Raw genomic sequence first — 23,162 nt, 5'->3', positions numbered from 1 at the left:
CAGTAAAGATAATACAGGCCAGTGCAGATATATCTAGGGATAAGCTGTGCAGACCAAGGTCCAAGAAAATAACTGCCTACCACTTAGCACTCCTGGGAAAAGAAAGATTTAAACTAAAATGGGATATGGTCTGAACACTCACACATGGACTTACATAATCTTGAAATTGTAAGAATCTATATACCTCAGTGATAGAGCACCTGCCTAGCATATACTAGGTCCTAGATTCAATCCCAATTACCACACAAAGTTATTCTGGAGAAACATAGTGGTGTATATCCCAGTATTTGTGATGTGGTGGCAGGATAAGAAGTTCAAGGTCATCCTTAACTCCATAGTAATACCAGGGGCATGTTTTCTGTATGAATTATACAGCAGTGAAATAACTCTCTTCTGGCCTTGGAAGACTGAGCATTGGTGTGTACTGTCTACTGTTATAGCTATACATCATTCCAGGCAGACGACTGGGCCTGCATAAATAAACTGAAGAAAGGTTAACCTCAAAGCCAGGTGATGCAGGTCCTTGGATAATCCTATCTAGAACCACCCCATAGTTGTTACTCTAGGTTATCCCTAGATACACTCATTGGATTACACATCAGCTTTGCTATATGCCCTAGAGAACCAATGATGCAAGCCAGAGTCACAGCAGGATAAAGGGAGCTTCAGCTTAAGAGTCTGAGAGAAGATAACATCAAGTCTAGAAGAATGCCAGAGAGAAGCTAGAAGAAAACAGGATCCATTTGTAACTGGGAAACCACCAAGCAATCCTAGCCTTACTCACCATTGTATTCTGTTGCTCCCCTCACCCCAGAATCCAACCTTTATGACATCTCAACGTATGTATGTCTCTAGTTAAGTCTCTCTTAAAGAGAGTAGAGAACTGCAATCATTAAAAGGCATATCCATAACTAAATCAATATTGTTACAATGTAAGCATCTGTATACCAACTTAATATTGCTCTACAGAGACTAGCTGAAATAAGGAGACAAGTTAACACACATAAATACAGAGAAGGAAGAAACTGTATTTACATGTGATGTGACAGGATCTGGAAAGTGTAGGAGAAAACTGTAAAATAACTTAGAATTCGGCAACGTATCAGGAAAATGAGCAGAAATCAACAGTATTTATTTGCATAAATAATAACCAGTTTGAAGATATATCTAAAAAAAGATAAAATATGACTAAATTTAATAAGAGCCATACAAAAGTTGTATTAAAAGGTTCTTTCTCAAAGACACGGAAATAAACAAGAAAATAATGGCATTGCTTGCTGTCTGTTAATGTTAAAGTGTCTCAATGCCATTAAGATGTCAACTGCTCCAGGGGTTGGGGATTTAGCTCAGTGGTAGAGCGCTTGCCTAGGAAGCGCAAGGCCCTGGGTTCGGTCCCCAGCTCCGAAAAAAAAGAACAAAAAAAAAAAAAAAAAAAAAAAGATGTCAACTGCTCCTAAGTAAACCCATAAATGTAATACAATTCCAATAAGAAAACTAACAGAGTCAGGCAAACTGATGCTAAAATTCACAAGGAAAAAAAAAAAACAGCAGAAGAACAAGAGAAACGGTGAGGAGAAGCGCTGCAATGGGGGCTACTCAGTCCAACAGCACACCACACCTCAGTGTGATATAGATCTCTATGACTAGAGTGTTGGTACTGGCATAGCATTGGCCAGAAAACCCAACAGAATAGCACACACCCATTTCCATATAGTGTGTGTCAAATGAGCAAATATTGGTTTTCATAAATGACACTGGATAACTATACCAATAGTTGAAAGTAGTAAATTAGATTCATTTAGGAAACCATGTAGAGAAATATGCACCATGTGGAACTAAACATGAGAAATGAAATTAGTAAGTATGAATTTCTCTACAATCTAAGGGCATAGAAAAGCTTTGTATGGTTAGAACTCCAGATGAAATAAGTTTAATATGACTAAGTTGAATTAAGCAAACAAAGATTTTTTCATGGCAAAACCAAGATAAGCAACACCAAACAACACCAAAGGATGACTAAATATTTTAACATATGCCAGAATTAAAAAAGTAATATTCTTAAATAAAAAATAAGTTAAAAAGATGAAGGAACAATACCAAAAAAAAATGTAGAAAACCAGGCTAATAACTAATTAAATGGTTCTTAAGCATATTTTGAAAGTGTTCAACTCACTTGTAATAAGGGACACCCAAAAGAAAACTACACTGAGTCAATCATGGTGGTATACACCTGGAACTCAGCCCTCAGGAGAGTACAGCAAAACTTGAAATAAGCTGACAAACTCACTCTCTACAGTGTAATGAGTACTGGAATAGAGGTCATAGAAACACAGACATCCACTCTGGTCCCCTAACCTAAGGTAGAGTTTCACTATTTACTCCAACTTACAGTCCTCCTGCCTTAGTTATTATAATTATAAGAATTATAGGTATGCCCACCTTACTATTTTGCCTAGTCTTGAAGATTTTTCTTTCTTTTAAGATACAGGTTCAGAAAAAGCAAGCAAGCAAGCAAGCAAGCAAACAACAAAACCTAGCTAACATACATAATTCTTCGAAAAAGTGTAAACCAATGGGAACCTGAAGGGTGAGCAGTTTACTAGACTGGGAGAAGAGGGGTCAGGAATGGGGATGGGATCGCCCAAGTAAACACCAGGATTCTGGGTCACAGCACTGTTGGAACTGTGCTCGTGGAAAGGAATGGGGCCAGTAGTGAGTTTAGGTAAACAGTCCTTCTGGAAGGTTCTATGTATCAGATTAAGAATAATGTTCAACATGAGTCACAGAGGATTTCAACCAGTGGGGTATGATGAATGTTTTAAATATGAGAAAAAGATCCTCAGGAGGCCAACTATGGGCTAAGCAGGGTCTCAGTAATCAGAATAAATCTAGACAGCACTCACGAGTCATTGAGCCACCTCCACATTCAATGAGTACCAATTTGACTGTGTTAAAAAATGACAGAGATCTTATGGGTTAGATGGCTACCATCTGCAGCATCTTTGTGGGATTTCATCCATTTTACATAGCATCTGAAATCAAGGTCATTTCATAACCTTTGAATGGACTGTCCACAATCACAGGCAGAAAGGAGCTTTGTTATTTGGACCGATAGCATCCCCCTTGCCATCTCTTAAACCAAGTGGCGACAAGTCCTCTATCCATTACTTTTTAAGCCCATAAAAAGGCAACTGAATCTGTAAGAACTGAGTTCTGCAACTCTTGTTGTCTTTTTTTTTTTTTTAGACATTCTTCCCAGTGTCCTACATTGGTCACACCTACATCAGTGACAGAAAGAAGGAAACAAATATGATTTTAAACAGGGCTGGCTCAAACCGGTGCTGCAGTAGTAAAAAGCCATTAGAGACACCTACAAGACCAATATTTGACCAGTTTTCATCTTGGCACACAACAGACTGTATGTAGGAGCACAGCTACCTTGTGTTTGCAAGCACCTGGAAACAAAGCTGTCTGCAGCTCACTTGAGGCCCCTTGGCTAGTCACTGGTGCCTCCAGGCCATACTTCAGGACTAAGAGTGATAAGCATAGTATCTTTTCTGGAAGCCCAGGTCAGTGAGAATCACTTTCCCCTTGACTTTTAGGATTAGCTGCAATTTTCAGTGCTCTTGGAGATTGTTACTGTACTTTTAAATCCTAGCTCTACAACATGCTAGCTTGTGAGCTGGGCCTCTGGCCAAATACCTTCACTTAGTGTTGGGGAAGACCACCCATCCTGCAGAGCTAGTGTGGAGATTGTCCTCAGCACAGTGCTTGATGGACAATCAATATAACTTCTATATAGTACTGTTACAAGACCAAAGGCTTTGCTTTCTTTAATCTAAGAATTATAGTATTTTATAAAACAATGGAAACTGTCTCCTACCTCTTCAAGATCATGGTCTCTTCCCTGGTTAACATTCTCAACTTCCAGTATTTGATTGCTCTTTCACTCATTTATAAAAGAATAAATATACAAGAACCTATTAGTTTGGCAGACCCATATACAAGAAGTGATACTGGTACATTTATTTGTGCTCTGTAAAAAAAACACTGCTTAGAAAGTCAGTGCACAAGCACCATATACTAGAAGACAAAGATATGTGCAGCTTGTTCGTGTTTGGACATCCCTAAACTGAGAATAATGCAACCATGTATAAGCCAAAACATTCCCTTAAAAATGGTAAGCATTCTTTCCTATAATTCTTTCCTATGATTAGTTTCCCCCACCCTGAATGCCCTGGGAAAAGAGTTGTAATGAAATACCACTTCAAAATAAACACTGCACTTGCACACTCAGTGGAGAGAGAATCATGTGGGTCTCCAAACATGAAAGTGCCTGCTGATCAAAGAGGCCACGGTCACATCAGGTATCAGAAGATTTCATGTATCCATGACAAAAAATGAGCCAGTTGGAGGAATCCCACTTTTCACCTTATTTCTAAACAGCATCAATTCATAACTTCCTCTTTTTTATTAAGATTGGGTACAGTTATCAACTCCAAGCATACACTTGCTCTCTTTTGCCAGGAAATCTCTTCCTTCTAACTCTGGATATACTCTAGAAGTAAACAGAAAACAGTAAAATATGTCATCTCATCATAATCCCTAAATATTTTTAAACCTTTCCCCAGTCAGAGTTGTGAAAATGAAATTCTTCCTGAGTAGTTCCTTGATCTTTTGGAGAACAAAAAAAAAGATAAAGCGAAATTTTTACACTCCAAGAATCTCAAAGGAAGAAAACTGTGCTCCTAACAAAACTGTTTGGGGGCCGTGCTACAGATGGAAACTAGTACCCCTTCCTTGGTAGGCAACTACTGTCATTCAGCTATACCCTCAACCAAAGTCAGTTGCTTCTGACAAGTGACTATTCCATCAACTGTACACATTCACAGTCATTCATTCAGTAAAAAAATTCAGGGAGTTCTGAGCACTTTACATGATAACAGAGAGGAAGATGAAAAGGCTCCTCCTCTGAAAAAAATTAAGCTGTAGAAACATCTTAGGGGTCACAAGAGTCATTTACAAGAATATTGTATCAACAGATACAAACAGCAAAGACTAATAGGATACTCTGAGACATATTAACAAGCAGAAGTTAAAGGAATCCTTCTACACTGTAATAAACATTACCCAATTTTGGGAACGTAATTAAAGCTGTAATTTATTTACAGGAAATAATTTACAGAAATAAAGGTTCTCCCAGCACACATACCCAAACTGTTTGTAAATTGGGTGCTTTCTGGCTTGACAGGTAGGGCGTGGCACCAGAGTTCTCACAGTAGCTCAAAGACACTTGGATGAGCTCTCACGAGTCTGGACATTCTGGTTTCCAAGCAAAGGCCAGTTAATTCTTTAATTCCTCCTAAGTCCCTCAACAACACAACCACCTCAGCGCCACCACGTCCGCCCACTCAAACACACATATGCCCAGCTAAAGCACACAAATCGTATCTTCTACTCCTTGCCATCTTTCAAGGAACCAAACGCGGAAGATACCCTCGTCATACAAAATACCTATATTCCCTTCCTCTTCTAGAGGCTAAACCTATACAAGAAAAGCCTATGAGCTTTCAGCTGGACGCGAAGCGTCTAAAGACTTTAGTCTGAAAAAGCCATTCCTTTAACTGGCACCAAAGACTGGCAGAGAAGCTCGAAAAGCAGCTGCTCTGTACCGGCAAGGAGTGGATTGAAAGCGAGGGAGGTGGAGTGCGGCGCAGGGACTGCGGCGGCGGCCCCAGGTTGTGGGCACCGCCCGGGTACAGCCCTGGGCGCCACCGGAGCGATGCAGGTGACCTTCCGGAGACGCCGCCCGCTGTCGGGGCGCAGTCGGGTCCCAGTACCGGCGGCAGGCGGGACGTGCAATCTCGGCGGCCACAGGCCTGGCCGGTCGGACACACCCCCGCCGCGGCCCGGCCTCCCCGGCCCGCAAGCGCTCACCTGCACCGCGAGCCGCTTGCCCCGCGGGCTCTTGAGCCTCGGCTGTGCCGATCGGACCGCGCTCGGAGTCCCGCGCGGGGCGCGGCAGGAGGAATCGTGAGGGCGGCGGCGGCCTGGGCGGCGGCGGAGGGGGAGGACTCCGGCGCTCCGCTCTAGGGAGACCCACCCTCCTCCGGGCCGCTCTGCAGCAGCCGCCGCAGATCACTTCCGGGGCGCGAGGGAACGGGGCGGGGCGCCAGTGGGCACTTCCTGTCCTCGGGGCCGAATACTCTGGCGGCCGCGAACAAAGGCTCTCCGGGCGTGGGGGAGGCGCAGTGGTATAACCTCCAGGCGGACCCACGACGAGCTACCGGGTTCTCAAGGCGCAATCACCTCCTACGGCCGGGCCGGGGTTCCCGTGTCTGGGTCATGGACATGGAGAGGCTCCTGGAGAAAGAAGGGGAGGGGGAGGCCGCCATCTTGCTTCTGGGGGCTGCTAGGTTCTCTGGCAAGCGTTTTCCAGCGTGTAGCCTGCAACGTGGCTTGTCGCAGTTCAAGTCCTGGGAGGTGGATTGGTCGCCTGTCCTGGTTGGAGGGTCTCGGCAGCTGGCTGAGTGGAGAACTAGCCTCTTCATATGGGCTTCAGGTTCCTTTTGAAGGAGTATTCCCTTTCGGCACTAGATAAGGCGACAGCTTCCGTGGCACACTAATTTAATGTCTTAAATTAGTAGTTGTTTTCTTTAAATCTGCCTACAAGTTTGAGATAGTTTGCCCAGCATCTGATAGCTGCCACACATTCTTCCCTGGACTTTAAAATTCTCTTCCTTTGGCCCCGAATTAAGAACCAAGGGCTTTGTTGGCATGACTACTTAAAAGAATGAATGTCCACTCAGTCAAGTTTGCAATCAAGAAACCAAATACTTGCATTTGAAAGTATGAATGGAGGGAAGACTTGATGACTTTACTAACTGTAGTTAGAGTTTTAATTAAGATCTTTTTCCAGTATGAAAAGAAGTTGGTAAATCGGATCCAAATAAAGGAAGTTACCTCAGAGCAGGGATCAGTTGTTCATAGGGAAGACTGAGTACTATTTATCTGTCTTAAAAGTTCTACCAGGGCTGATGAGAAAGATGAGGCTGCAGAAGGAGGCAGGAGTCAGATCATGGCTGACGTTTCTGTTGTCTATTAAATTTTGGAAGTAGAATGGCTAAGTTGTTTGTAAGTGGAGGATGGATTAATGGGGGTGTTAGGCAGTATAGCAAGCTGAGAGTAGATAGTCAACTATTGCAGAAGAGGAAGGAGAAAGATCTTTGTAACAGTGCCGGTAACCATCTTAAAGAGATGATTTCCCAAATGATGAAGCCACATAAGCTTCATAAGCCAAATAAGAATTGTTTGCTGGGCAACTAGAGGTTAAGAGAATTGGAAGTGAATGTTTTGCTTTTGCAGGGTAAAAGTGTATACTCTGGGGGTTGGGGATTTAGCTCAGTGGTAGAGCGCTTGCCTAGGAAGCGCAAGGTCCTGGGTTCGGTCCCCAGCTCCGAAAAAAAAAAAAGAAAAAAAAAAAAGAAAAGTGTATACTCTGTGTGTGTGTGGTGTTGATACTTCAGACTCTCCTATCTCCGTCTCCTAAGTGCTGGTAATAGAGACCTGCACCATCATATCTGTTTATGCTGGAGTTAGAACCCTGGGTTTCATGCCTAGTCAGCACCCACTCTGCTCCTAGAGCTGTATCTCCATTGCATGATGGTGTACTTTACTGAAGAGGTAAAGGAGAATGGACATAATTTATGGGAGAAGGGTTTCTTCTTTTTTTCTGAAGTGAGTGGTGTTATCTAGTGGTAATTGCTGTGTGCTGCATTCTGAGCTCTGGAGAGGGCAGGAGGAGCTGAAGTTAGGCACACCATAGGTTTATATTACCACATTCAAGCAGATGCAGTCTCACTTTGTTGAGCATAGTTTCAAAACCTTTTCTCCTTTGTGCTTTACATGAGAGAAATTTTTAAAATACTATATTAATACATCTTACTATCCATAGCCATTCTAATATTATTCTAATACCTGGTGGTCTGCATGAAGATATGATATGTGGAGGTCTCCACAAGAGACAGGGGGAACTGAAATCCAAAACACAGAATGAAAAATGTCCTCTTACTGTTAAAAAGAAAAAAGGCCTAAATAATGAATATGGTCATTAAGTTAGCTTCATTCAATAACATGCATCCTTAATTTTTGAGTGTATTCTTATAACAAACTAATACGTTATAAAAAGAAAGCAACACATTTTATTCAAGTGTCCTATTTATTAATATTATTTTTCTTGACTTCCAAGACTCAAACTGCCTGTGTATTAGGGACATTTTGGAACATTTTTTCCCCCTAAGGTACAGGGTCTGAAATACATTAATTAAACTGTGACCTTATCCCCCTTTCTTGACTCTGAGCTTACACAGCTGCTTCCTCTCTAGCAGCATTTGGTTCTTCTGGCTTCTCTGATCTAGTTTAATTCACTGTCTGATTGTTCCACCCGGATTGTATAAATACTCTACTGCTCTGTCCTTATTTCTGCACTTCTCTGGGAAAAACCAATCTGTTTATAAAATAGCTCATTTTAACAAGGGTCATTTAAATTAAATTAGAACTCTGCATGAAGATATGAAAATATTCTGTTGACATATATATATCCATACCCATACAAGAACAACTAGGAACTGAGGCTAAGGTATGATAATAGCCCTGGAAAATAATGTAAAATTTAACAAAGCTAAAGGGGATCTCAGTTTTAATTCTCACAGATGCTATTCAAAGGTCATTGTTATACTATGTCGATATATCAAAGAGCACTTTAAAACACTAATTTGGGTTCATTTCTGGTGATAAAATGCATAATTTTATTTATAACTAATAAGCATAAAATCTGTTATGAAAAGACTGAAGAATTTTGCAGGGAATCAAACAGAATCAAGTGTATCATCCCATGTAAGGGAAATATTTCATTTGGGCGGTCACTACAATCAGATTATGGTTTCTAAATCATACAGTGATAAAAGGATAATGTAAAATACCTTATGACTGTAACTATGTAGTAAAAGTACAAAATACCACACAACTATAGATCAAAAATTTTATATTAACATTTCTCATAATAGATCAAAAAATGGGACACTAGGTACAGCGATGAATGCCTATGATTTCAGCAGTAGGAAGTTGGAAACAGATCAGGATTTCATGGGCATCCTTGGCTACACGGTGAGTTCAAGGCTATTCTGGACTGCATGGGAACCTGTATACAAACACACACTCATAATCATCTCAAAAATTCAAATCAGAACATTTTAAAATAAGCAATACAAAATATCTTCATCTATGTCAAAGCTTCCACAACAAGAAGGACTATTAGCATCTTTATACATTTTTTCTATACAAAAAAAGTTAATTTTTGATGAAATTTTACCTGATTTAACCCAGAGCAAAGTAACTTCTAGAACAAGCAAATGAAAACTTGTGTTTGTCTTTCTTATCCTTACCACAGTCCAGCTATGGTTCTAGGAATTCTACAGATGTTATTGCATTCTTAACATTGTACGACAGAATTTGCTAAAAAATGAAATTTGCAAGAAAAAATTTCTTTTTGTCTCACCTCTCCATTCTGCATTATCATGCAATCACTAAGAAGGTGGCCAAGCCTGGTAAGAGTAATTTACCTGAGACTTATGAGGCTTGGGGCAGTTATTGGCTCTATTTGGTGCTCTGTGCAATGTTGGACTTTATTGGAACCAGAGCTTCCCAAACCTACTCATTCCTCAGAGTCTGAGGGAGCAAATGCCTTCTAGTTTATCTAACACATTTATTTGGTGGAAATGAAGGAGTCCGAATTTCTGTAACCCTGATGTTACACTGCTTTCCCTTTAACTGTATAGAAAGTTCAAAAATGTGTGGTCCACAAGGGTAATGTCTAAAGTTGTCAGAACTCTGTTCTTTCTGTTCTTACTAGTGTAGCCACATCGATGAGGCCATCTAGATACATTCATATTGGCATCATACACATAATATCTGTCCTTAGCCCCTACTTAAGCTTACCTCTCTCCATGGCAAGCTATCAGCTTAAAGTATAAAACAACAAACCTGTTCTGGCTTTTGTTTCGTTATTGATTTTGTTTTGTTGTTAACAGAAGTTAGTCATCCAGGGAAGAACCCTCAATTGAAAAAAGTGCCTCAACCAAATTGTTCTGTGGGCAAGCCTCAGGGGTGTTTTCTTGAGTAGTGACTCATGTGGGTGGGACTAACTCATTGTGGTTGATGCCACTTCTGGGCAGGTCATCTAGAGTTGTATCAAAAAGCTGAGCAATCCATGGGAAACAAGTCATTAAGCATCATTATCCCAAGGCCTTGAGTTCCTATATAATGAACTGTGGAAAGTATAAGCTGGAATAAACCCTTTCCTTTTATGGTAGTTTGAGAATGCACCCTATGGCCTTATATATTTACATACTCAGTCCCCAGTTGACCTGCTTGGAAGGATTGGTATTCAAGTCCTTGTTGGAGGAGATGTGGCATTAGGAAGGTTTCAAAAAAGCCCAGGCTAAGCTTACTTAGTCTTGTGTGTATCTTTAGCCACGTTGCCTAAGTTCTAGAAATGGACCATGCTACCAGCCCCCACCCAGCTTCCCTTGAATCCATGGATAAAAGACACAATTGTTCCTTTTCAATTTGCCTTTGGACACAATCACTGGGCAGTACTCTCTCCCTCCTGGAAAAGCATGCTCTTAACAATATGCTTTATCTCTGCAACTAAACCCTAAATTTCCCCCTACTCTAGATACATCTACCCACCTGTAGGAGTGGCCACAAGTCCCTGCTCCTCCCAAGACCTCACATGGCTGCTTGGTTCTTCTCTCTCCAAAGCCTGGCAAACCTTTTTCCTTCCTTGTGACTGTCTCTTCCTCCAGGGACCCAGAAGTCCTGCCTATTCCTTCCACCCAGAAATTGGCCCATGGTTTCTTTACTGACAGATCAAGAAGCAATTGGGGAACAGGACCTTAGCATTAGAACCACCCCTACAAGTCTGTCTTTGCCTGCTGTCAGGAGATCAGGATGTAAAACTGTAAGCTACTTCTGCAACAACATGCCTGCCTGCCTGTTGCTAGTTTAGTGGCAGACTAATGCTCTGAAAGTATAAACAAGTTCTTCTGTCCTACCTTATGCTTTCTTTTATAAGAGTTGCCTTGGTCATGATGTCTCTTCACAGCAATAGAACAATAACTAAGATTTTTGATCATGGCATTTTATCACAGCAATAGGAAAATCTTTATCTCAATGTGCAGAAAATCTGCACACAGATATGCCCCTTGAAGTTTCTAAAGTAAAATTGGGGTTTTTCTTTCCCATTCAACTAAATACAATATGCTTTTTATTTATTATTAATGTTATTTCTGAGTACTTATGAAGTATACCATGAGTACTATGAAGAGTACATAGATAAGTAAAACAGATAAAGCCAAAACATACAATCGTAGTCTAAGTTTAAAAAATGTAAGTTTTGCTGAATTTTAGAGATTCTGTAAGCATTCAGTAATAAGATAGAAATACTCAAATGATAAAATCTCATGTAACCGTCATATCTAACTGAACGTGAAAGTATTAGAAGGAACAATGCAATTGATAGTCTCAGAGGCATTAGTTGGATTTTCTAGGCATTGATAGCCTGGAAGGTTCCTGGAAAGCCTGATCCTTAGTCAATGGTGGAAGATTGGAAATGTGTGAATTTTTTTGTCCTTATTTTTGGGAATTTTATGTTTAATCTGCAATAAAACATGTATCACGTTCTCCACCTCCAACTTCTTTCATACTCCCCCAATTTCATCCCTCTCTCTCTCTCTCTCTCTCTCTCTCTCTCTCTCTCTCTCTCTCTAATAAATTACTAAGCTTAATTAAGTGCTGTTTTTATGTACAGGTGTGGGGTTGTCTACTAGAACATAGGAATTCTATCAGTTGGTCATATTTTCAAAAAAGAAAGATTCTGTCTCAGAAAATATTGGCCGTCAATAGATCCACGTCAATAGAAGCTTGGATATCATCTAAACAAGAATTTTGGTTGGCTTGATCTCATGCCAGTCTCACGAATGTAACTTCAGCTTCTGTGACTTCATAAGTCAGATATCATGCTATGTCCAGAAGCTGTTGTGTGTGTGATATAAAGGTCCCATTTAGAGTCAAGCACTTAGACTCATTCTCAAGACTTTGATTGAATATACATATCCCCATTGACTAGTGTCCACTGCAAAATGAAGTTTTTCTGACCAATGTTGGGAGAAGCCCAGGTCTTTGTGTAGTGTATAAACAAATAGTTAGGTGGCAATTTGACAGCATGGTCATTTAGTAAACTAAATAGCAGGTTCTATCTTAAGGCTTATGATCTTAGACGTGGGCATTTGACTAGAATTATAATACTAGGCAAGAAATTCCTCACATTGAAAGAGCCAGAGTTGGGGCCAATCTGGGACCAGTGGCAAAATTCCCACCACAAACCTCAGAGCACAAGGACCCCTCTCTTCCAGGAAGGAAAAAGCTGGTTTAGTTCCTGGAACAGCTGCAAGCCAAACTCACACAAAGCTACCTGACTCCCAACTGAAAGTCATGAACGACACACTCAGTCCGATCTGAAAGTTGTTTCGCTCCACCAAATGAGCATAGTACCCTGCCTCGTTAGCACTGTGCAAATTCTGCACAGTTGTTTGACTCTGCCCCAATTGTTTGCAAGGTATATAATTCTCTTTTAGAGTCTGCTCAGGGTTGTCTCCCCTTGAAGTGGGATGACCCCGACATATCGGAATGATTAAACTCTTGTTTTTGCATTGATCACTGCCTCTGTGAGTCTCATTCAAGAGGTCCTGGAAGAGGTTCAATTTGGACTTCACAACATGGAGCAGGTCTCTCATCCAATCAGAAAACAACAGTCATGCCATTATTGCAACAGTGAGCACATCTTTCCTGGCAAATAAGTATTACAGCATGCAGAGTCAAGTTTGGATAAGTCTATTAATATTTTTTTCTCTCCCATCAACCTAAGTAGCACCTCTGACACCAGGAAAGCTAGATACCAGGGAGGTTGTTTCCTGGTCACTTTGACAGTGATCTATGTCCTGCATCCAAAATCAGCAACAGATCATCATGTAGTCATGGTGGTTAACCAGGGGCAATGACAACAGCAGGTATTTTGGAGGCTTCTGGCACCTTCATTACTAGTAACTCATTGGGAGGTTACTAGTTATTGCACTTAATAACCCATGTATTCTGGGGGTGACACTGTCCAACCATGTTAGGCACTTCTGTTAAAATTTATTAAGTTGTTATTTTTGAAATTAACTTAACTAATGGGATTTTATAAGACTATGTCATATATCCTTTGTTTTGATTAATGTACCCATTGTCCTATCTGTCCCCTGCCCCATCCCTTCATAATCCTTTACCCTGCAGTATTTTTCACCCATTTTTCTCATTTCATATGAATTCTATTCTCCCTCCAATTACTTTTTAAAACTGTGTCGTGAGGCTTCTATAGGGCATTGGTAAGCTTCATGCTCACATGCACTACCTATCTAATGTCTCTTGGGTATTTTAATGGCCATCAACTCAAACCCACAATGTTCAAACTAAATCACCAAACTCAGATGTGAAACTTTCCTTTGAATTTCTATTTCTTTAATATCCACTCAATTACCAGATCTTCCCCACTGTTATCTCTTGAAGCCATTCATTTCACTGTTTCCGTAGTCATGTTCTTAATTCAAGTGTAATCACCTCCCTATTATTTCTGCTGAATAAGATCCAATCTTAGCCATGCAACCATCCAAGTCTGGGGAAAAATGTGATCTTACAATCCCTCTTCTTAAATTTCTTGAATATTTGCATTAATCTCAGATAGTTGGAGGTGTCTTCCTTGGGAGGACAAGAACTGCATGTTTTGTGTATTGCTATGATTACCATGTTGGTCCAGTACTGATTTTTGTCTAAGATGAATGAATCATAGGAAAAAAATTGAAAGTTAAGTTTCCACTATATTAAAATAAGCTGGGATATACTGCAGTGAGGGGAAAACTTAAAAATATCAGTGGTTTTAACCTCATGCTTGTACATAATACATGTATAGTTTGCTGGGTTTATTTGTCACAATTAGAAACTCTGCCATTAGAGACACCACAATGCCTACAGAGGACCTTTCAAATGTTTCTCTGACTTTGAAATGGCATATTTCCACTCGTGTACTATTCTTGTTCAAACCACATGTCCATAGGGAGAGGGATACACATGTCTGTATGTAGCTCAGTGATAGGGTCTTCTCAGGGTGTCTTAATATAGTCACTTCTAGTTGCATATGATATGAATCCAGCTCAGTCTGCTTAAAGGTGATGAGGAAAACATCCTTGGTTTAAAAAGAGAACATGAGCTCTTAAAATTGAAGTAATGATATCAATTACAAAGCAGGAATGCATCTAGACCTCACCAATTGGGAACCAAAATTGCCTAAGTCTTGTCTCTTGCTGTAGGTTTGCTTCAGTCTCTGTCACAGAATGACTGGCTGTCCTTAGCGCCCCTGATGCTTCCAAGTCTCATACTCCTTGCCAGAGAAGGCTAAATTTTTGTCATTCTTTTTTCAGTTTTCTTAATAAATCTGGGTCATAGAAGTTAGGTATACATTTCCAGACCACCAATTTGTGAACCAGTTAATACAGTCAAGAGAACAAATTCCATCACCCACCCCTCAAATACAGAGGTTGTGATGGCTAATTTTATGTGTCAGTGTGGCTAGACTAGCTAGTTCATAATCTAATCTAGATGTTTCTCTGAAGGCAATTTATATGTTTATATGTTGCTGTTTACAATTGGCACTTCAAGTATATGGACAGATGTTGGCAATTTTATGCAAATCATTCCACGAAGTGTATCTTCAGTTCTACAAAGATGACAAAGAATTATATCCCATAATTATGCAAAAATGTTGGATATTTTGATTATTTTAATGCTATTTTGGAATTTTATATGGGAAGTAAAGAGTTTTTTGGTTTTTTTTTGTTTTGGGGAGGTTTTTTGTTTTGGTTTTTTTGGTTGGTTTTTGTTTGTTTTTTTGGTTGTTTTGTGGATTTTTTTTTTTTGGTTTTGGTTTTAGTTGTTTGTTTGGTTGTTTTTGTCCTTAAAATTAGATAGAAAATCTTGGGTGCACCCTCATGTGTATGCATGAGTCTTAACAGCTAAGATGTAGACTGTATCCGACCATCTGCTGGGTTCCAACTCAGCAGACCCACCAGGGTGGGGTTGATTTGAGCAGCATGGAAGAACCTGTTTCATTTTTCCCTTCTGTTTTCCAAGGAACCACAGACTAATCACTGTCAAAGAGAAGGAGCTTAGTGTTCTATGCTACTTTTGTGTTTGCATGAGACTTCCAGCGATGAAGGGAATTTTAGCTGTAAGTGGGTGTTTAATGTACTAATACACTTCTGCTTGCCAAACATTTGTAAAATGGGAGTTTAAATATAAATCCAAATGTCTCTGTGATTTTCTTTTTTGGTTCTTTTTTTCGGAGCTGGGGACCGAACCCATGGCCTTGTGCTTCCTAGGCAAGCGCTCTACCACTGAGCTAAATCCCCAACCTGTCTCTGTGATTTTTAAATGCATATTTAAAAATGTAGTCTATATCTCCCACCCTTCTACTTCTGACTTGTGATAAAACTTTCTCTTTGGGGGCTTACGGTGGGCAAGGGAATAGAGGAAGAACTCACAAAGAAAAAAAAATAAAAATAAAGCAACAAGTTGATATTATAATGAGGTTTTAAAATTTTAGACTTATGAAAAAGTATAGGTAAGGAAAGTTTTCAAAGAATTTTGCCATGACCTTTGGCATTCTATCAGTTTTCCATTGAAAAGAGCATGGTGGTTATGAATGAATTAAAAAAGTGAAGTAAAACTAAATTGCAGCCATCCCTTTTCATCCCTTTTACCACCAAGTATGCCAAGTATTACCAACATAGCCTCTCTACATGTGCGTGCCCAATCTATTCTAAAACAACAATAAAAATAATGAGTTCTATTAATTTCTAAATGCAAAAAGAGTAATATAGAAGACATGTATCACTTACCTATAACAACTAAAGATTTGATTTACTTTGAGAGAAATTATTAGCCTATGTGTTAGGTTTCTCCCAAGAAACAGGACTGGTTTTGTATGGTTGTACATGTTGGGGAGGATGAGAAAGAGATTCGTATGGTAATAACTGAAACCTCCAACTGAAGTCACAGGATAAAGTTCTAGTCTGAAATGTCCAAGTGTAAGTATGGAATAAGTTCACATCTTTGGTGTTTTGACAAAGGGTCTCATATAGCATGGCTGTCCTTGAAATGCTTCTACTACTTTTACTCCCATGTTCTTGTATTAACTGGCTTTATGTTTTAAGTTTTTGAGCCAGTAGTCATTGCACCAATAAGAACCAATATTTTAATAGAAGACCAAAGTCAAGAAGAAGGAAAAATTGTGGAAAAGATGGGCCACAGCAAGAGAAGGTGTTTTTCTATGCCTGCCCCAGTTCCTGATTAATGACACAGAGACTATATTTATTTATAAACTTTTGGCTTTATAGCCAGGCATTGCTTCCAAGTAGCTTGTAACTCAAGTATCCCATTTATGCTGATCCACATCTGCCACATGGCTGGTTAGTTACCTCTCCTTTCTTCTCAGCCTGCTTCTTCCATGTTCAGCTGGCTGAATCTCCTGCCACTCTTTCTTTCCCAGAGTTCCCTTCTCTCTCCAGAAGTCCCACCTTGCTATTCTGACTTTTGGATATAGGCCTTTTATTTTAATCAATCAGAAGGTGCCTCACAAAGGCAAGGAATGACAGAGACACATCTTCACACAGTGTACAAAAATATCACACATCCAAGAAGGGCGAGAGGTTAACTGGAGATGAACAAAATTCATTAGATACATGTATTGAATTATCAAAGAATTGTTAAACTTTAAACAGAAGGAGAAGGGGAGGGGAAAGAAGGAGTGGGGAGAGAGGGACAGGGAGAGAGAGAGAGAAAGAGAGAGAGAGAGAGAGAGAGAGAGAGAGAGAGAGAGAGAGAGAGAGATTGATTGAGATTCAGCTTTCAGCTCCAGGTCTAGAAAGAGGTGCTTCCTCTTCCCTGAGGAAGGTCAGCCCTTTTCTTTATTCTGTTAATTAGAAAAGAACCACACTTCATGATGGAAGTCAATCTGTTTCACTCATGACCCAATGTTAATCTTTTGCATAAACAACCCCAAACGTATATACATGCAATATCTATATGTGACACACCTATTAATACAACAATCCTGAAACATAGTGGTTTTTTTGAGAGTCAATGTCAATGGCTGCCACACTGCACACCCGGTAATCCTGAGTTTCTTAGGAATGCATTCCCCTTGTGATTTGGGTAATGATGACAGATCTGAATTCTCCAAAGTCTATGCCAAGGAGTTTCAGAATGAGAACATATTTTCCTGGCATGTGATCGGTTTAAGGGTAAGGGTGTGGTAAAGATCTGTTCCATTATTAGATAAGAAAATCTGCTGGAGTTGTGTTTTAGGAAGACTTCCTTATCAAAGGAGATACCAATAAAGGGCCTTGGGATGCTCTGTGGATGTGTTGCTAGGCACTTTTATAAGCCATTTTTATATCAGCTTAAAATGTTAAGTGAACATAAGAGAAAACCAAAGTCCTCTATGTCAATCATCCTTCCATATTGCCTGTCCTTTCCCTATATGCCCTGTGATATGAGATAATGACTCCTTTGTTATTTCAGATAAGTGATCACAAGGTTTTTATTACTGACCAAGGCATAACATAAATACACAAGTTCTATCCTTACATATTTCAAAATTAAGTTAATCCTTATCTCACAACTGGTAGGAAATCCAGTATTTCTTTTCATCCTTTCTGGCTGATTTTTCCAAAGCCATTTTGGTGATACTGAACTCTTGAGCACTAGGCTGATCTAGTCATAGGAGATTTCTTTGTTCAATTAAAAACCCACTTATGTTAGACATACAAAGTCTTTGTGTGTGTGTGTGTGTGTGTGTGTGTGTGTGTGTGTGTGTGAATATAACTTCACTGAGGACAACAGGTATGTTTGCATAATAATAGTATTAAGTTCCCACTGGTGCCTATGAACTCCATAGTCATCACTACTGCACCAGTGTACACATTTTGCCTGACAGGTTGGTATTGTAGCTCACAGGGTTCTCAGCTGAGGAAGACTGCTGATTTTTCTACTTTAATAGCCTGCATTTTCATAGCACCCACTATGAAAGTTAGCCAATAGGGAAGAAGCTTCCAACTCAGTTCCAGCTGCATTTGTCTATGCCCTAATTCCAAAATATGTTGTGTCATCATAAGGTCTTACCATCTGGTTATGGTGGACGACAAAGATTAATGATAATAGCCTGTGTTATTTTGGTGGCCTCAGAACCTTCCTAACTAACAATTCATGGAAGCTATTCCATCAAGGACTGGGATTTTAATTTAATAACATGGCTTCTAGGGGCAGCATTATCCACTCATGCAGGCTATATCCATTTAAACTCTTGTTTTAATTACATTTTAAATTTTATTATATACTAGTTGATCCACATGATTTCACACATCTTTAGTTTTGGTTGTCCCTCCCCAATTTCTTTCTCTTTTCCATCACTGTACCTCCATTTCTGCTTAAGCTTTTCCATCCTCCTTGTTCTCCTTCTCTACTTTCTTGTCACAAATGTTCTACTATTTCCCAAGCAGAGGAAATTTCAAGCATCTCTTCTTATAGCATGATTATTACTCAATGTTAAAACCAACCACCAAATGGCTCCCGGAGGCCAGATCCTACACCCAAATCCCTTCTTTGTATTGACAGTGAGTTGATTCTCCTTTTGGAGTAAAAAAGCAAAATAATATTTCGTAGGAGAACCAGAAACTGCCTCAGTGGGAACAGAAACTATTTACATTAAATAAAAAAAACCCGGCGGCAGGCTGTGTCTGTACATATATAGCGCAGTGCAAAAGCACTCTGTGACTTGGAGACAACCCATGGAGACAGTTTCTGACACTCGGGACCACAGAGTCGCACGTTTGCCACATGAGAGGAAAGCAGAGTCCAGAAAAGAGGAAGTGAGGGGGTGGGAGTGTTCTGGTTCACTTCTGGTTTCAGATCTAATTAGACAGCCAATCTAGTCCTTCATAGAGCCCATTCTCACTGGTGGCAAAGGTGGCCTGAATGTATCAGTTCCTGTGGCGTAGAAAGTGCAGCCCCAACTCATCTGTGATTTTGGCTGGGTTCATGGCATGGGGAGGTCCTGATTGTTAGAAACACCAAGAGAATGGCATCCCAGCACTCATTTCAGCTAGCATCTTTATGAGCTCTTCACTGTGAAGATAAAGGTTTGGGTGTTCTAGAAGTAGTGGTGCTACAGGGGCTGGATCTTGTCCTGGCTGCTCACATCCCAAACTTTGAAGCTGATATCCTTGTATTCAACTGTCTCCATGTTGAAAACCAATGGTGGGAATGGTAGTCACAATTTCGTCCAGTGTATATAGAATTGTTGCCTTCCCTGCAGCATCCAGCCCACTATGAGCATTTCTTTCCTTCTTTTTTCTTCCAAAAAGTCTCTTGAAGAGATTTGCAAAGATATTCCCCATGCATGTAGACAGGTGGAAGCGATACCGGCCAGGGACCTCCGCACAGGCTGCTCCCAGCCAGGTGTAGGTTTCGCTCCCACAAGATGGCGGACCTTTAAGTCACTCTTGTCTGGTATATTTTCACAGCTATGAGAAACCTAATTAATTCATACACATAGAAGTTTGGCTTATTAGTCTTGTAAACATGTTAAAAGTAGTTACAGAAAAATCAGCAAATGGAACTGTTACTGTCTCTGCCTGTTTACCGTATCTATTTAGCAATATACTACTCTTGGCAGGAGGAGTTTTCCCCATGCCTAGGTAAATGGAAGAGTCCTTGACTCTGAAATTGGTTATGTTCCTGATTTCCTCTTGTCTTGGGGCCAGGAACTTGACCTGTTCCTATGCTTAACTGGAGAATGTGATGCTTATAACCCAGCCATCTTAGAGGAAGAGGCAGGAGGACTACAATTCAAGGCCAGCCTAGATTACATAGCAATACCTTGTATCAACAAAACAAAATTAAATTAAACACTGAGAAGAGTTGCACCCACGAAACAATTTTGTCTTTTTATTTACCTTTGTTTTACCATTTAACCTTGTGCTTATATAAAATAATATCTGTTGAAGGTTCTCTTCAGAGCACATTCAATCCATCAAAGAATTATAGCATTTAGATAATGCTACTAATTTTCCTTATCAGGTTGCTAGGCTGTAAGAATAAAATACCACAAACTGAATGGCTTTAAACAACAGAAATTTATCATTTCATAGTTCTTGAAGCTATAAGTATGAGATCACTGTGTTATTGAGGTTTTTTTAATTTATTTTATTTTTTACATTTATGTGTGTGTGATTGTGAGAACACATGTACCATGGCAGAAGACGGAGGTCAGAGGCAAATTTGTGGGAATTGTTTCTCTCCTTCCACAATATGGGTTTGAAGAATTTAACTCAAATCATCAAGCTTCTGGCAAGTGTTTATTCTTATCCACTGAGTTATTGAGTTTTGTTCTTCTGACACGGAATAAAATCTCTCTTCTAGATTCTGGATTCATGGAAATCTATCGTGTTCCTTGGACTGCAGAGGAAGTACCTCAGTATTAGTCATCATTCTCCCATGGTGGTCATGTCTGTTGTAGTGGAGTAAGGGCCCATTCCATTTCAGTATGACTTTATCTTAGTTATATCAACAGTCTTATCACATAGGATCACATTGTGAAATATCAGAGGTGAAGAGTTCAGCATGTGAATTTGGGGGTAATATAATTCAATGCATGGCACTTGCAGCTAAAATTATGTTTTATGCTAGTGATTACTTTATATTACCAACCAATGTTTGCGTATGTGTCAAACATTATGGTGGTCATTGGGAATACAACAATAAATAAAATACGGTTATTGCTCTAAGGCAAGTTCATTTTATGGGTTTGTGCCTCTTCATTTACAGCTCATAACCCCTAAGGAAGAAGAAATAGGAGGAGCTTAAATGACTGGATTACTAAAAGGAATAACCATACTCAATATCTGTTGAATGTCATTCAAGCATTGTGATGGTTTGTATACACTTGGTCCACTGAGTGGCACTATTAGGAAGTGTGGCCTTGTTGTAGGTGTGTCACTGTGAGTGTGGGCTTAAGACCCTCACTCTAATTGACTGGAAGTCAGTCTTCCACTAGCAGCCTTCAGAGGAAGATGTTGAACTCTGAGCTCCACCTGCACTATGCCTGCCTGGATGCTTCCATGCTCCCGCCTTGGTGATAATGGACTGAACCTCTGAACCTGTAAGCCAGCCCCAATGTTAAATGTTGTCCTTATAAGAATTGTCTTGGTCATGGTGTCCGTTCACAGCAGTAAAATCCTAACTAAGACAGAAGTTGGAACCAGGGACTGGGATATTGCTGTGCTAGGCCTGACCATGCTTTTGTTTGGAAAAAAAATGTGGATTTGGGGACTTTGGATTTGAAAAGCAGTAAAATGCTTTAAAAGGGGCTTAATGGGCTCTCCTAGTAGGGATATGAAAGACTTTGTTACCAAGAGTGATTTGAATTGTGCAGACCTGGCTCAAGAGGTTTCAGTGGAGAAGAACTTCAGTATGTGCCCTAGAGACTACTTTTTGTAGTATTTTGATGAAGAACATGGCTGCTTTTTGCTCTTGTTTGAAGGGCCTGCCTGAGGCTAAGGTGAATAGACACAGATTAGTCACATTGATAAAGGAAGTCTCAGAAACACCCATCATAGACTTTGTTTTCTGGTTAAGTCTCATGAAGAGTGTTTTGGATAAACATAGCAAGCTCAGAAAGGAAAAATATAAAATATATAGTTCAAGTATTAAAGGGGCACCAAGGAAGTGAAATGGAGCTGAATCCTGTGTTCAAGAATACTAACTTGAATTAAGGGAGTGGTGACCTTGGTGCAAGATCCTACCCAGCTAAATTTAAATCCAGGAAATTTAGTCTCAGGAAATAAAGCCAAGCAGAATTCAAGGCCAGCCTGAGACACAACAAGTTCTAGGCAAAGAAAAGCTTAAATCAAGGCATGGTGGTACACACTTTTAATCCCAGGAGACCGGCATGTAGGTCTCTAAGCAAGATCCATGACAGCCAAGTTTATGCAGGGAAGGAGTTGGAAAAGAGGAAGCTAATAATAATGTAATAGAACAAGGGGGCAATGTTCCTGTTCCTGCAAGCAGCAGAACTGGGCAGCTTTGGCCACGTGTCTCTGGCTTTATAGTCAGGAGGAGGAGACTACTGGGACAATTGATGTTGGTCAGCTGGAGCTAAGAAATTGTGGTGATTAAGAAGAAACCAGCATCACTGAGGTGAAATCTTCTGGAAAGTATTTTCTGAGAGCACAAAGAAGCTTTGTTCTAGAGATAGCCAAGGTTGTACCTCATGCTGCTGCTGGACTTAGTAAGGTGTAAGAGCCTTACACAGTGAGAGGCCATGGAAGGCCATTGGTGAAGGTGCAGCCTCAGGTGTTGTTGATGGCCCAGGACTGAAGGGGTCATGCAAAGGATTTGAGGCTTAGCACTGTGAAAAGAGCCTATGAGAGGCTATTGGTGAAGCCTAGTTACAGCTGACATCCTCAGTATATTGGAGACGCAGGTACTGAAAGACCCCAGCTTAGCAGCAGTAACGCCATTTTGCAAGGCTGTACTTAAGATGACTGGTTCAGGGAAAGGTTAGAACACTGAGTACACAGCGGCTGCCAAGCAGGATGTGTTTGGTTGAAGGCCTGGCAACAGGACGACTTCGGTTGAGCACCTGACAATGAAAAAAAAGCCCCGAGAGAGGTCCCACACCCTGGTGGGGGGCCGAGTCAGTCGTTATGTTCCAAGAAGGTAGCTAAGAAACTTGCCCCCGGGCTGAACCCTTGGGGGGCCGAGTCAGCCGTTATGTTTCAAGAAGGTAGCTAGGAAACTTGCCCCCGGGCTAAACCCTTGCCATATTAGAATCCACCAATTATATCCCTGTAACCATGCATCTGCTTCTGTATGCTTGCTTCTGCTCCCCAAAATCCTATAAAAGCCCATCCTTGGTTCCGTGGGGTGCGCCAGTCCCCCGAGTGACTGAA

At 40.4% G+C, this 23,162-nt stretch overlaps 2 protein-coding genes and 1 pseudogene across 3 annotated transcripts in view; all 3 read right to left on the bottom strand.

The window, feature by feature from the left end:
* Positions 1 to 6,130, bottom strand: part of Rala (RAS like proto-oncogene A) — a 53,035-nt gene extending 46,905 nt beyond the window's left edge. For both annotated transcript variants that reach the window (NM_001414180.2, NM_031093.4), the window contains 1 exon segment: positions 5,938 to 6,130. The gene's annotated coding sequence lies outside the window, so the exon portion shown is untranslated.
* On the bottom strand, positions 3,205 to 9,571 carry LOC148000189 (uncharacterized). The gene is made up of 3 exons (XM_087591927.1): positions 9,557 to 9,571; positions 5,673 to 6,283; positions 3,205 to 4,558 (listed from the first exon to the last, which is right to left on the bottom strand). Exons 1-3 carry the CDS (start codon positions 9,569 to 9,571, stop codon positions 4,474 to 4,476), a joined length of 711 nt encoding a protein of 236 aa, XP_087448053.1. The 3' UTR covers positions 3,205 to 4,473.
* Positions 9,572 to 19,103: 9,532 nt separating this feature from the next.
* On the bottom strand, positions 19,104 to 19,607 carry Arf1-ps1 (ADP-ribosylation factor 1, pseudogene 1; annotated as a pseudogene).
* Between the last annotated feature and the right edge of the window lie 3,555 nt (positions 19,608 to 23,162).

The sequence above is a fragment of the Rattus norvegicus genome, chromosome 17 (genome assembly GCF_021556685.1).
Source record: "Rattus norvegicus strain SHRSP/BbbUtx chromosome 17, alternate assembly SHRSP_T2T, whole genome shotgun sequence".
In the NCBI taxonomy this organism is placed as follows: Eukaryota; Metazoa; Chordata; class Mammalia; order Rodentia; family Muridae; genus Rattus; species Rattus norvegicus.
Note: the sequence above shows the minus strand (reverse complement) of the source record. Positions and strands in the feature narration are given on the sequence as shown.

Bases quoted from the DNA above. Each gene is read 5' to 3' on its own strand.
- LOC148000189 (XM_087591927.1), bottom strand. The intron at 4,559-5,672 runs GTACAGAGCAGC...GTTTACTTCTAG, and splicing joins TTTCAATCCACTCCTTGCCG to AGTATATCCAGAGTTAGAAG.